The 15,079-nt window shown below is 44.5% G+C and overlaps 1 protein-coding gene across 1 annotated transcript; it reads right to left on the reverse strand.

The window, feature by feature from the left end:
* Nucleotides 1-2,562: 2,562 nt before the first annotated feature.
* On the reverse strand, nucleotides 2,563-10,495 carry ptger4c (prostaglandin E receptor 4 (subtype EP4) c). The gene is made up of 2 exons (XM_017722628.2): nucleotides 9,707-10,495; nucleotides 2,563-3,479 (listed from the first exon to the last, which is right to left on the reverse strand). The coding sequence occupies exons 1-2, from the start codon at nucleotides 10,493-10,495 to the stop codon at nucleotides 2,883-2,885; spliced, it is 1,386 nt and encodes a 461-aa protein (XP_017578117.2). The 3' UTR covers nucleotides 2,563-2,882.
* Nucleotides 10,496-15,079: the final 4,584 nt, after the last annotated feature.

A 15,079-nucleotide genomic window follows, 5' to 3' on the forward strand; every position in this document is an offset into this window, starting at 1 on the left:
AACAGCAGAGACCGATTATAGTTGCAGCACCAGGGGTCAGCTAGCGGTCTTTGTTTTGTGGTCCCTGAGTAAACACTGAGTGTAGGGGGTCAAAGATTATCAAAAGAAATCTACAAGAACAATTCTTTCATTTTTATTGTCAGTACATAATTCACAGTTTTACACCATTAACCCAGCATGCAAGGCCAACATCATACAGCAAAGAGCAGCACATAAATAATCCTTTACACATTCACATTTGGCGAGTATAAAAGAGCAGAAGCAGAACGTCTTACGCGTTCGGAAATACTTCATTCCTGATCCGCAGAAATGGATCGTTTGGTATCAAAAGTATGTCAATTCACAGAATTCACTTTGCTAGAAATCTTAACGTGTGCACAGTACGAACATGATTGTTACTCACATTTACAATCTGGGCCAAAACATGAGAAATAATCATGACAAATAAGAAAGGCACTGTAATATTAACATGCATACTGTGCCTGTCACAACTTTTCAGTTCTTCATCACTGATCCAGCAGCACCATAGCATGTAGGGGCGGAACGATACTCATATTTTCCGATTCAATACAACTCGATTCAAATTTTCGATATTTTAAATGTTAAAATGTTTTGAGCCCACAGAGCTTTAAACAAGCCCTTGAATGTATAACCTGCCCAGGCGTTTGAGTGTGGGTGTAGCCCCGCCCATTCTCCGCCCACTTTACTCTTATAGGCTGAACCCAGAGCCTAGTTTTGATCACTGACAGTGGCTTCCTAGATCGATGATACATAGGAGACGCCCTAAAGAGAGTGAGGGGCGCACCGGCGATACAGTTACTGTGATAAAGTCCCAGGGAACACAGTGTAAAACACTAATAATGCTTGTATGCTACTACAGTTGAGTGTTATATTAAACAACCAGAAAAAAAAAGAAATATAATAAAACATGGCTTTAAAAAATGCCGACCAGGCCTATCTGAGGACTGACCCCTGTATTCTAATACAGAGTTTGTTCAGTGGAAAACTTATTAGATTTAAAGTTAGCTTGTGCATTAATCGTGACTGACCTTAGAAAATTATCTTAGCGTAATAAAACTCCAGGAACTCGTTACAAAAATCAGGCAACACTGACATCTGTTGGTCAGAATACGCTCCCTTCAGCAAAACACCAGCAGGTCATACTTTTCATGCGTGTAATAATTTTAAAGGGGCAAAATCCAGGAGTTCTGGATGGAAATATGCTAAATTGACTGACCAGAATTTGGTGTGGAACCTCTGACATTATTGTTACAAAAAAACAAGCAAACAAATAAATGAAACAAATGAAAAAAAAAAAATAAATAAGATAGAAATATAAAAACATGTATATATAAAACATGGCTTTAAAAGTGCTGACCAGGCCTATCTGAGAATTGTTTGGGCGTGGCCTAATATTCTAATGAGTACTCAGAATTGACATCCTTCACTTCAACACCCCCAACCTGCTACACCACCGAAGCAGAAGAAAACCCAACAGTGCGAATGAAGCAATGAGAGAAATAGGATCTACGTAAGGTAGTGGACTACTTAACTGCGTTCACAGCTCTCTAAAGACACCATCTGGCTCTTACGTGGCGACGTCTGAAAGAAAGTAAGCTTCTTTTTCATTTTACTGAAGATTGGGAACGCTGCCTGGTTGATCAAATGTGTAGATGGACAAACAAGTAAATAAATGAATGCACAAACAAAACAGACAGATGACAGTTGGGCATGTCGGTTAGGTTTGCCATATAAGCTTTCGCTTGGTGGTTAGCTTTCTCAAAGAGACGGAGAACATAAAGGAACAGTTTTGTTAAACCTGTGTGGTTTCCAACCTTGTGATTGGTGAAGATACTGCTTATGTAAGCATTATCTAAGGTCCAATCCCATTGCATCCCTCGTCCCTACCACTTTTCCCTACCCCTCTGTTGTGCGCTTTCATATCTAGGGGTAGGGGGTCCCGATTCTTGTTGAGATAGAGGGGTAGGGTGAAGTGTTGGGGCTACACGACCCTCCAAACAGGTTTTTCAGAGGCTCCAAACGGAGCGATATGAGGAAAAAGGAAAGATGGCTGAGCAAGCGACCAAAGAAAGCCACGAATGGGAGGATTTTCTGTTGAAAAATGACAATAACCATAACCATATTATCTTAGTTTTATGACTTTTCAATGTATTGCGGTCCTTTTCTTCATAACAAGCATTAAAAACTGGCAATAGCATGCAGATATCTCGGCAGCTCGACGGCTAAATTTCCCGTTCCACCTTAAATAGTCCAGCAGTTCTAATGACTGGTGCGCCAGAATGTAACTGCAGCTTCATTTAAGGTGGAACGGGAAAATCCGTACAAGAATCTGGAGAATATCCGACTTCAGCTTCACATCACTGAAGAATTAGGGGGGGGTGATAATAAATAACTGCCCCCCTCTTTGAAGGCGTATGATCCCTAAATGTAACTAAAGCCCAGCAGTGAGGAGCTGAACTCTCCCCTCCTCTGCTGTCCCTGCAGACGGGCAGGGTCGCCTACAGAGCGGTGCTGGTAGCTGATAATGAAGTGATGCTCTTTTATTAGAGGGGCTCATTTCAGAGGGAAGATCTCAACCACTAGCCATTGTAACTCAGTGCCAAGGGGCAAGGTGACCATTGAAAACAAGGGATAAGGGTAAAAGTAAGAAATGGAATTGGGCCTAAGACTAGAAGGTAACGATGGCCATGGTTATTCTTTGTAAAAGTATGTTGCACACACACAAGAGCAACACCACTAAGAAGGAAAGCACGGATTTAGGTTTCCTGGGGCTTTAAGTAACAAACAGTTTCAAATCTTCATTTTTTCCATTTTTTGATACTGTGCTGAAATTTATAGTTTGGTCATGTCGAAATCTCATATTACCCGACGCTCTTTTCTGACAAGCAGGAGCTCGGCGTGCTGAAGGTGCATGTGACCATCTCAGCTTTGTTTTCATGGTCCTTAGTGCAGGACATCGGCGAATGAATGCACCCGACGGACCCAACATTGTCCACTTTAGAGCTGGATGGCGTTTCACTCTCTGAACCCAAAACTGGCTCCACGCTGAATGGATGGAAATTGTCCACTGCAGTGTCGAAGTCCCATGCCTGGCGGAGAGATAAGTCCACGTAAGGTTTGGTGTCCATTGTGGTCTGTTTTTCCGCGGCGTTCCTGCATGTCGGCATGCGTAGCGATGCGTAACTGGTATTGTTGCTGTGTGTTAATGACGGTGGCGAATGCTGGCTGCTCACCCAGCCCAGCGTACGCTCGTGCCTCTCTCTACTGTGGCCCACAGTGCGCTTGAGCCACTCGCAGCCTTTGGTGAACAGACTTTTCCGGCACAGGATGTACACCCACGGGTCCAGGATGGGGTTGAAGGAAGCGAATCGAATGGCCAGAAGGTCACTGCGATAATCAGGCTTCCTACCAGCAGCGATTTCAGCAGGTCCATATATCTGATTAACAAAGATGCGCACCTGGGAAGAGGACAGAAAACAGAGGATGGTTATGGAATTCTTTGGACACAAATGTAGTCTATTTATCTCAACTGTTGCAAGGTTGGGCAAGCTTCACAGAACGCTGGCAAAAATCCCATTCAACCTAATGAGAAACTGTGGCACGTAAGTCAGAAATACCTATATTAACAGTGCATTCTTCATTTCAAATGCTGTTTATTTGTATATCACTGTTGTCCAAACAAAACCTTGTGTCTCCAAAATGGTCACTTTACAGGAGAAGGAAAAAACCTACTTTACGTTTAATGTAAGTCAATGGAACCAGACGTCTTTCCAAGTCATTTTAGGCCATTTCTTTTGGTCCATTCATCATGAAATGTACGCAAAATATAAAGAACAAAAGGCATTTTTAAATGAAGCAAAAACTGAAAAACGACAAAAACGGAGATACACGGTTTTGTTCCGACAACAGCGACATGTGAATGATTTTTTACATACTGATTAAGACAGACTGGGTGTGGTTTCTGTTGTGTAGTCAAGCTTCCATGTTGTTTCCAACTTGCCTAGTTATGATTAGCTACAACAACACAGTCCGTAACTGGACATCTGAGATGTGGACTGAGGTTTCATGGACTGACGAGTCTAAATTTGGATTACTTGGAGAAAGAAAAGCAGAATATGCAACCAACTTCCAATACTGAACTTTGGAATTTAAATATATGAGGGGTGGTCACTCACAGTACTGTACATAGTAAACACAGTAACACGAGTACACACCAATTTGTTTTCTTTCACTCCTCTTTCATCCCTTCTTTTCTCAACACTTCATCAACCTTCAGAAACCCTTTTCCACTATGCATTTAACTGAAGCCAGAGCCATCAACCTTGATGAAAAGATTCAAATGTTGAACAAAAATGCATAACCGCACTTCACACTGAGAGCACTCGTCCCTGTAACTCTCCTTATCCTTCTTTTCATTCCTCCTTTGCTCCTGAGAAATGTTGATAATCCTTGGATTGTTAAGATAGAACCAACTAACCTGGTATGAAGATGTAACCTGAATAATTCAGTTTCCTACTGATATCGATCTCTGGCATTCCTGCTTTGGTCCCTCTGTCCTACTACTAAATCTAATTTTTTTAAAAGTCTGTGAGAACAAAGCTGCATTTAGCACTGATGCCACTTTTCCAATATAGGTATATTTCTTTCTGCAGTCGTACATAAACCCATCGCTTTTGAAAAGACGCTCCTGTATTTCAAAGTGACAGTACAATGATAGAACCCTGCTCTTTCATATTGTGTGCAGACCTGCTCATTTCTAAGATTCAAGCTAAACAATGCTCATAAACAATAGACGCCACTGGCTTCTGTTATAAATGTGTTGTTTTCTGTTCAGGGAAAACTGTCTGTATTACTGTCCATGATAAGTGACCACACACTACAGACAGGCAGACAGCTATTAGGGTTAGGTTGTATTCTTGGTCCCATGCTCAGGTAACGGAATCTGACAAGCTGATGTAAAGCTGCACTATTTTAGTCTTGGGGATTTGGAGACCTCTCTGGTGGAAATGTGTAATTGCATGCAACGTATGGAAAAACATTTCATAAAGCCAAGGATTCCAAGAAACGGTCATCTCACACGGTCCAGCTGTTAGGGATCACACGCTACTCTGCTGCTGAACCGAACAGATCTTAGTGAATTTGCGTGAACTCACGCGATTTCTTGCATTCTTCTGTAACTTGGAAACCCAAATAAACGAACATGGAGCTGCTGCTGCTGTTTTCTCTGCTGTTTGCTCTGACACACTAAAGAAGCAGCAGATGAACACGTCTACGTGAAGCTCATGGATTTAAAATGTGATCAGTTTGGTATTTTCTAGGGTTTTATGTACATAAACTAGATCGGAGCTTAAACTTTGCTCATTAAAAAGCTTCGCTCCACATGTGAGAGACTTTTGACCATTTTTCTTTCTTTACTTTCTCACTCTCAGTGTTTATTGGCTGTTGTAAGAGTCTGTTCAGATTGAGCCGCTGATCCGTTTACACTAGATTTCACTCAGAGTCGGGTCTAAAAAATCAAGCTGTAAGGGTTCAGCCGGCCCCACCTGCTGCCAGCAGAGGGCGACGGCAGCAGCGTGTCCAGCCTGCGCCACCTGATGCCAACAGAGGGCGACAGCAGCATGGGGCCATAACTTCAGGGAACTCCAATTCCCAGAAGCCCTCGGGCTGATTAGGCCCAACTGGACACACCTGTGGACTCCTCTACTTAAGGCTGTGGCAAACAGAGGTGTTTGTCACACCTTTGTAGAGGGGTGACCTGTACGGTACTTTGCGTTGTTAAGGAAAAGAAACTAAAAGAGGGCTGAGAAAAGAAATTGCCCCAAACTAAAGAAAGAATAAAAGAGTAACAGTCCCAAAGCTTCTTTAAAAAAAGGGGGGGTTCCATGAAACAGAAAAGGCGTTTGCTTGTCCAAGGGCAAACTGCTCGAATAAAGTCTACCTTCCCTTCGTTTTAACAGGGGAGGTGTGCTTCGTTTACTTTCTCTTATTTCATCTTTCTAGTTCAGCTTTTGTTTGAACACGCTGGTTTCAACGTCTCTTTTGTTTGACGTTCTCGCCTTTTCGTTTTTCCCTTCTTTGAGGTGCATTAGCTGTCACCTGTGTGTCCCATTGGGGCAGCGGTAACTCCATGGACCACCGATCGGTACAGTTTGAGCCTGGCTCTGGGTCACCTCAATCACAACCTTCCAAACACGCTTTCCACTGGCTTTTCATTTCTGCATTTGGGTCTGCCTCCCCGCCGTGCCGTAACGCGATCGGGAGGCTGTAAATCTCAGTCTGCGCCCCTCAAACACGACTCGACTCTCTCCAACTGTCGAGTACAGCTGACCCAAAAAAATCAGGGTATAAGTTGTGTAATGAAACCCCTGGCTTAAAGTAGGCTGTGCTTCAGACCCCTTCCCCAAGCAAATGTTTGGGAGTGCATTGAAAGAGTCAACACTTGGTGAGGGATGCATCTTCTGAGGATGTGAGTGACTCATTTACTATTGTCATCATATCTTTATCAGTATAATGTTGATTTTGCATTTGAGACCTAAACATTGAGCCGTACCTTCTTTTTTGAGCCTGTCTGTATGACTTTAAAATGTAAGGACCTATTATGCTCCCCATTCTCTTTATTAGAAACAGCTACCTTGTCTGGCCACTTTATTAGAAACGCCTACCCTGTGCTTCCTCTCACAGGCCACTTTATGAGCTCCACCTAATTTATAGGTTCACTATGTAGGTGTACAGGTACAGGCTATATGCTATTAGCAAAACAGGGTTCTACATAGTACCCAAACAAGATTTATACACTCTCTGGCTACTTTATTAGGTACCCCTTGCTAGTAAAAGGTTGGACCACCTTTTGCCTTCAGAACTGCCTTAATTCTTCATGTCAGACTTTCAACAAGGTGTTGGAAACGTTCCTCAGAGATTCTGGTTGGTTATTTGAGTTCCTGTTGTCTTTCTATCATCTGGAACCAGTCTGCCCATTCTCCTCTGACCTCTCACATCAACAAGGCATTTTCGTCCACACAACTGACCGCTCACTGGATATTTCCTCTTTTTCGGACCGTTCTCTGTGAACCCTAGAGATGGTCGTGCGTGAAAATCCCAGCAGATCAGCAGTTTCTGAAATACTCAGACCAGCTCGTCTGGCACCAACAACCACGCCACGTTCAAAGCCCCTTAAATCCCCTTTCTTCCCCGTTCTGATGCTCGGTCTGCACTTCAGCAAGTCGTCTTGACCACCTCTATATACCTAAATGCACTGAGTTGCGGCCGTGTGATTGGCTGATTTAGCTATTTGTGTTAACAAGCAATTGAACAGGTGTACCTAATAACGTGGCTGGTGAGTGTATGACAACCCCCCCCAGGGTACCCCATTAATGACTGGTCAATATCTGACCACAGGGCTGCTGTTGACCTGATATCCTTTGGGTGTTGATCATTGCTGGGGTTCTGGCACATGTCAATGTTAGCCTGAGAATTATCCATCCAAGAGCTGTTCTGCGGTCAGAAACTGACCACTGAATCAACAGATGGCCACAGTCAACTGTGCACCATCAAAGTGGAGCTACTCTGTTAGAAATAACGATTCTGTGCAGGTAACAATGTAAAGGTACAACAGCAGTTTTAAGGCCCGATTTTGTTTTTTCCCGGTGAAAATGTTTTCCTAGTTTTTAAAACGGAGCAGTAGAATAAAAGCCTGGAGGCGAGGCGGGGCGTGTGGAGTCAGTACAGCTTAAATATTTCAGTGAATATTTCAAAATGTTTCATATCCTTATTTCTGAGAGTGTACAAGAGAGGCGTTTCTAATAAAGTGGCCAGTTACTGTACAGCTAAAAGCAAGAAAGTCTGGGTGTACATGCCAAGCAGTGTATAGAGGTGTAGCTAAGAGGTGGCCAGTGCCACTTTAGAATAAAGCATTGCTGCTTGTCTGGCCACCCCAGTTATGGAAAGTGAGACAGTCAGCCATCATTAATAAAGCATCAATTATCTTTATGGTGAAAATCTGCTTTCAGAGAATTTACCAGTCAGCTATAAGAGCTGACGCTGTGTTTAATAATGCGACAGGTTAATCTCCTGAGCAAACAGGTGAGTGCACGGTGTCCCTTCAGCAGTGCTGCTCTGTAAGGCTATGCCAAAGAGAGTTGAGTATCAAACTAGTCAGTTTGATCGTTTATCATGCCGCTTGCTCTTTTGCAGTTGAATGCATGCTGAGCTTTCTAGTCATTAGACTCATGTATAACCTGTAGTGAGGGCAGCCTAAATGAATACCTCTATATTCTGTCTATGTGAACTGATTGGCCTGGGTTCAATTCCCCGGCCGGATGGCCAGGGTCCTCTCTGTGTGGAGGAGAACTGGAGATGCTAAGCTGCCCCTAGGTGCCGGTGTACTGGTGGCCTATCCAGGGTGTTTCCTGCCTTCTGCCCAGTGAGCGCTGGGATAGATTCCAGCACCCTCCACCACCCAGGAGGATGAGCAGCATAGATAGTGTGTGTGTGTGTGTGTGTGTGTGTGAGACTCTAACACATCCTTTTCTCATGAATGACTAAAACACATCAACACAGTTTTGTCGTTCAGCTTACTTTTGGTAATAATTATATTGATGAACCTTAATCTCAACCCAAAACCTAATCCTAACCCTCACCCTGGCCTTCATCCTAACCTTAACATCAACCCAAAACCTAATCCTGGCCCTAATCCTAACCTTAATCTCAACCCAAAACCTAATCCTAACCCTCACCCTGGCCTTCATCCTAACCTTAACATCAACCCAAAACCTAATCCTGGCCCTAATCCTAACCTTAATCTCAACCCAAAACCTAATCCTGGCCCTAATCCTAACCTTAATCTCAACCCAAAACCTAATCTTAACCCGCACCCTGGCCTTCATCCTAACCTTAACATCAACCCAAAACCTAATCCTGGCCCTAATCCTAACCTTAACATCAACCCAAATCCTAATCCTGGCCCTAATCCTAACCTTAATCTCAACCCAAAACCTAATCTTAACCCGCACCCTGGCCCTAATCCTAACCTTGACCTCAACCCAAAACCTATCCCTAAGCCTCATCTTGGCTCTAATGCTAAACCTAGCCTGAACTTTAACCCAAAACTTAATCCTACCCCTCGCCCTGGCCCTAATTCTAACCTTAACTGAAACCTAATCGAGTGAAGCTCCAGGTACAGAATGGTGTCAGCGTGTATAACGGCGTGTGGAGGATGCTGAGACGTGTGTGTGTGTGTGTGTGTGTGTGTGTGTTACAGGTTAAGCATCTACTGATTTGAACTTGGATACCAAATAAAGTGAAAACAGAGTTCAGCAGATTGTAAACAAACCTACAGAGTTAATTAAGTCTCTAGATGATCTACTGAATGTATTCAGTGCTGCTACATCACTGTGTTGTTTGTTGCTGAAAGTCTGATTAGTGGACCCCTCAGGACCCCCTCAGAACAAAGCCTCACCTACTTTATTCATGTGGAAATAATGAACAGATTTAATTAAAGCCCAGAAAAAAAACAGGGCATCGCTGTTCTGTGTTTGTTTCCTGTGCCCCCCAAATCTAAAAGTTCTAGATAGGCCCCTGGCAGCGGACAGGAGCATGTCCTGGTGTCCTAAACGCTCCTGTGGAGTGAAGGGGAGTAACAGACGGAGTAACAGGGAGTAACAGACGCCGCGGTCTGCGCTTTACTCACCACCAGCGGGATGGAGCAGATGAGGAACACGACGGTCATGATGATCAACATCCAAAACATCTGGATCTCCGCCGCCGACGTCACGGCGGGTAGTCCGGCGAGCGCGCGCCTCCCGGTGCCTCCGGCGCGCGTCTCGCGGCTCATGCGCACGAGCGACCGGCACGCCGCGCAGTTGCAGGCGACGGTCACGGCGATGAGCGCGAGCATGACGCCGCCGTACAGGTAGGAGTAGGCTGCGCCCGGAGCGTCCGTCGCGCGCCAGTCCAGAAAGCACCAGGTTCCGGGCACGTGGCGCGCGTGCCTCCCGAAGCCGAGGCTGGGGAGCGCGCAGAGCGCGGCGTTAGCCGCGTAGACGGCGAGGAGAGCGGCGCGCGCCGTGCGCCTGTCCACGCGCTTTGAGTAGAAGTAGGCGTGGTCGATGGCCACGTAGCGCTCCACGGCCATGGCGCACAGGATGGACATGCCGGCCGAGCCGAAGAACAGCATGGAGAAGGAGAAGAAGTGGCAGAGGCGCGCGCCGCCGGGCCACCGGCCGGCCACGTAGGTGGCGATCACCACAGGGCTCGTGAAGCACGTGCCCAGCAGGTCGGTCACGGCCATGCCGCACACGAGCGTGTAGAAGGCAGTCTCTTTCTGCTCGCGCCTGCTCGCGCACAGCACGGCCGCGGCCACCACGTTGCCCAGTACGCCCACGGCGAACATGCTGGCCGAGGTGACCAGAGAGCGCACGTCCAGTCGCAGGGGGCCGCGCGGGGAGCCGCCGTCAGCCAGCAGCACCGAGTCGTTCATGGTTCAGGTGGAGCGGAGCTTGCGTAAAGGCTTCTTCTGCGCGCGGGCTGTCCGGCTCATCTCCAGCGAGCTCTGGCTTTCTGAGGTGCAAAAGAAGCCACGCGGAGCAGATATAAACTCACTGGCCCCGCCCCTCCTCCACTATGACGCCCTCAGCGTTGCGCTTCTTCACTCTGACGTCTGCCTGTGCCAGCCCTTCGCTGTGACGTCAAGGCAGCTCCGTGACCATCTGTCTTGTTCCACCAATGCCCCACATCATTATAATGTTACTAGTGCCGCACCACCACCTGTCTGACGTCATTAAACCCCCCACCATCACTGCACCCTGAGCCCCTGATGTCAGAATGTGTCTCCCAATACCCCAAAATTAATCTGCTTCAAGTTATGGGATAACTTGAGGTGTCACACTCGATGTTTGATCACATGTGACATAACTTGAATAAGATGGGGTCACCTGATGTAGCATGAAGTTATCAGATACTTATACTTTGACATGAATGTGATCATATGTGACATTGACATGAATATGCAGTGATATGACCGTGTGAAACGTGATCACATTTGATGTAACGAACAAAATATTAAATATAACAAAATATACATATATGTTATAAAAATGTGAAAATTGTGATCACGTCAGTGACCAACATGTGATCATGTGGCATATTGTGAATAAGATGAGATAAATTGGCACAACGTGAAAAACCTGTGATCACCACCCGGAACACAGCACGAATTATGTGATCATGTGTGACGTATGTATAACGTTGTGATCTGACGTGAAACTGTGAGCAGGTGACATAACGTGAAAAATATGACCCACTGTGGACAAAATGTGATCACACGTGATGTAATATGAGTAAAATGTGATCGAGTGATATCTTACTTGTGATCACATGCTTGTTATATTACACCATGAAATTACAAACGTGGAAAGTGCAAATGAATGAATCGTGACGAGAAAAATCACAAATAAAAAATTAAAGCGGGTATCACATGTGAAAACTTTTCACAAGTGAAATTCATATGATTTTCCTGTCCATTGGGACACATTACACTAAAAAAATGGAACCGACAGGCCCAAAGTTTTACTACACACTTCTATAACCTAAGAGTAGTTCAACCCATTTGCATTAAAGTCCCTGTAATTACTCAACAATAAGCCTTACTATTAATACTCTGGGAATACATGTGTGTGAATGAGAGGGAGGCAGGTGGAAAGGTGAAGATGCAAGGAGTCGAGGTCGTAAAGGTGGATGACTTCAAATATCTTGGGTCAACCATCCAGAGCAATGGACAGTGTAGAAAAGAGGTGAAGAAGAGGGTGCAGGCAGGATGGAGTGGGTGGAGACAGGTGTCAGGGCTGATGTGTGACAGAAGAACAGCAGCAAGAGTGAAAGGGAAGGTCTACAAGACAGCAGTGCGTCCTGCTATGATGGATGGTTTGGAGACTGTGGCTCTGTGTAAAAGACAGGAGGCTGAGCTGGACGTGGCGGAGATGAAGATGCTGAGATTTTCGTTGGGAGTGACCAGGCTGGACAAGATTAGAAAGGAGCAGATCAGAGGGACGGTGAAGGTGGAGCAGTTTGGAGATAAAGCCAGAGAGGCCAGGTTGAGATGGTTTGGACATGTGTTGAGGAGGAATAGTGGATATATTGGGCAAAGAATGTTGGAGATGGAGCTGCCGGGCAGAAGGAGAAGAGGTAGACCTCAGAGAAGGTTTATGGATGTAGTGAAGGTGGACATGGAGATGGTTGGTGTAAAAGTAGAGGAGGCAGTGGATAGGGCAAATGGAGGCAGATGATCCGCTGTGGCGACCCCTAAAGGGAGCAGCCGAAAGAAGAAGAATGAGAAGGCTATTAATACTCTGGGCTTTTAAGGGGTTATTGTGTATGCATGCACTCAGTACAGCAGATTCAAACCGTTAGTGGGTATTTGAAAGCAGTGAACTCATAATAAACAAGCTTACAAGTTTTATTCATTCATTTTTACACTAATCCCATAGAGACTGGAACGTTTTTAGAAGCTGACAACTCACTTACTCCCCAGTATTTATCAATCATTGATTAGTCTCAAGGCTTCGTATTCAGTTACTACTATTAATTATTTAGCAACCATTATGAAATTGGTATTAAGTTGTGAGACTGATGGGTGGAAGTCTGTCTGCTACTCACAGTTAAAGTGAACTAAAGTGAAAACATTGCATTCATTTTCTGTTTCTTTACATCACATTAGAACAAAATAGCCTGGAAGCTAAACATTTTCACAGAAAGCCTCATGCACTCCGAGCCATGTTCATCATTTTTCTTGGATTTATTTTTTACCTTTTTAAAGATCTTGTCTAACGTGTTTCATTTTCCAGCCACTCTCTATCCCTCAGAATTGAACAAGCTGTTTTTGTTACTGTGCCTTTAAGGCTGATATATGTAAATGAGCTCTGTTTTGATTGGTCGCCCCGTATTGTGCCTCCTTTAAAGACCAGTCCAGGCTGAAACACTCCTTATGACTGCGACGTGAGTGGGTAGAGCTAAACTGAATAAGCTGTAGGCTGAATAAACAGATAGGTGTCATCATTGTTGCTTTTGTGACATCACAAAAACAATGGATTCAAAACGGCAGCATGGTTTCCATATATGGACTGGATTGAATGGGTGAGTCAACCACTTGCATTAAAACTTTAACAATGTTTACATACTATGCCACTTCTTCATTAAAAGCTGAGGACGTTTTCCATGATAAAGGCCCTTTAGGAGTCGTTTACTCTCACTTTAAAGGGATCATTTAATAGAATTAACAAGCCTTGTGATTTGTTTTGTTTACAGACCTTTAAAACTAGTGACCACACCTGCTTAAAGAGAGAGGGGGGTGACCTCAGGGGTCACTGCTGTGGCATCCGAGCTGGCTAATGATAGCCAGGCATTCCCGAAACTGACATAAGGACTTGGCAACTCTTCCAGTTATGAGTGTACAGTGCACAGTGCTTAAACATGCCATGTCAGGGTCACCGCTGTGCCCAGAATGATTGGATCAAATAATCTGTGCTTGGTGGTGGTCCTGTAGTGGCCCACTTTCAAGTGGTGGATGGGGAAGAGGGGTGGCTCCAACAGATGCACCAACAGTCGGTAGATGTAAACATACATGGTTAGTGTTTCTGATAAAATGGCCAGTAAGTCTAGGTAGGAGCGCATAATGAACTGAATAAGTGTATCGCATTTATAGGAATGGTTCACTGAAAAATCAAACTTGCACAGTTTCACTGACCCCAGCTGCAGTTGGTCGGCCAAGTGTCCAATATTAATGTCCAACTAATGTTGCTAACAGAAGTCAATGGTCGCCTGAATGTTTGCAGTAAATACATCAAAAGTTCTCTCAACCTGCTCAAATCACGTCCAGCTCTTCTTTACAGTTGTACAGACTTGTTGTTTAGGACACAATATGACAATCTAAACCAGAGAAGCAAAATTTGGACCCCAAACGTGTCTTCACTGATGAACTACAAGGCTGGGGTCTTCTCCACAGGGAGGAAAACATGCATGGAAAAAGTGTCCGCGTGTGAATTTTAGCTACATAGGATATACACTCATTAAAGTGCATCTAAGCCAATGATTATTAGAGATTCCTCTGCTACCACAAAGCACAACAGCCACTACTAGGGGCGTTTCTAGGATTTGAAAACATCCAGGGCTGCTGAGGAGATTCAAAGTTTGTTCTTATATTTTCACACCATTGCGGACACTTATCGACCTAGATAAAAGCTTGTTTGTTAAGAAATGATGGCACCTAGTAACGCAGGCATCTGAGGCATAACTATATTCTCACACTGTACAGGCTACAATGCACATCAGCTTCATAGGCAGGGTTTTTTTTTGTCTGCCAAGCACATAAACCTCACAGCATTTATAGATTAATTCATGTCCGTATCTAGCTGGATGACTCACTGAGTGATTTTGCCCAAACCATTTTTATGACTACTACAACTGATGATGATGATGATGATGATGATGATGATGATGATGATGATGATGATGATGACCAGTAGTAGTAGTAGTGGTGGTGGGAGTAGTAGTAATAGTAGTGGTGGTGGTGGTGGTGGTGGTGGTGGTGGTAATAGTAGTAATAGTGGTGGTGGTAGTGGTAGTAGAGGTGGTGGTAGTAGTGGTGGTGGTAGTATCAATATATACATAAAGTATAAAGTAGTTGTAGTAGTGGTGGTGGTAGTAATAGTGGTGGTGGTGGTAGTAGTAGTGGTAGTAGTGGTGGTGGTAGTATCAATATATACATAAATAAAGTATAAAGTAGTTGTAGTGGTGGTGGTGGTGGTGGTGGTGGTAGTAGTAGTAATAGTGGTGGTAGTGGTAGTAGAGGTGGTGGTGGTGGTGGTGGTAGTATCAATATATACAAAAATAAAGTATAAAGTAGTTGTAGTAGTGGTGGTGGTGGTGGTAGTGGTGGTGGTAGTATCAATATATACATAAATAAAGTACAAAGTAGTTGTAGTAGTGGTGGTGGTGGTGGTGGTAGTGGTAGTAGTGGTGGTGGTGGTGGTATCAATATATACAAAAGTAAAGTATAAAGTAGTTGTAG

This window comes from Pygocentrus nattereri, chromosome 19 (genome assembly GCF_015220715.1).
Source record: "Pygocentrus nattereri isolate fPygNat1 chromosome 19, fPygNat1.pri, whole genome shotgun sequence".
Classification (NCBI taxonomy): Eukaryota; Metazoa; Chordata; class Actinopteri; order Characiformes; family Serrasalmidae; genus Pygocentrus; species Pygocentrus nattereri.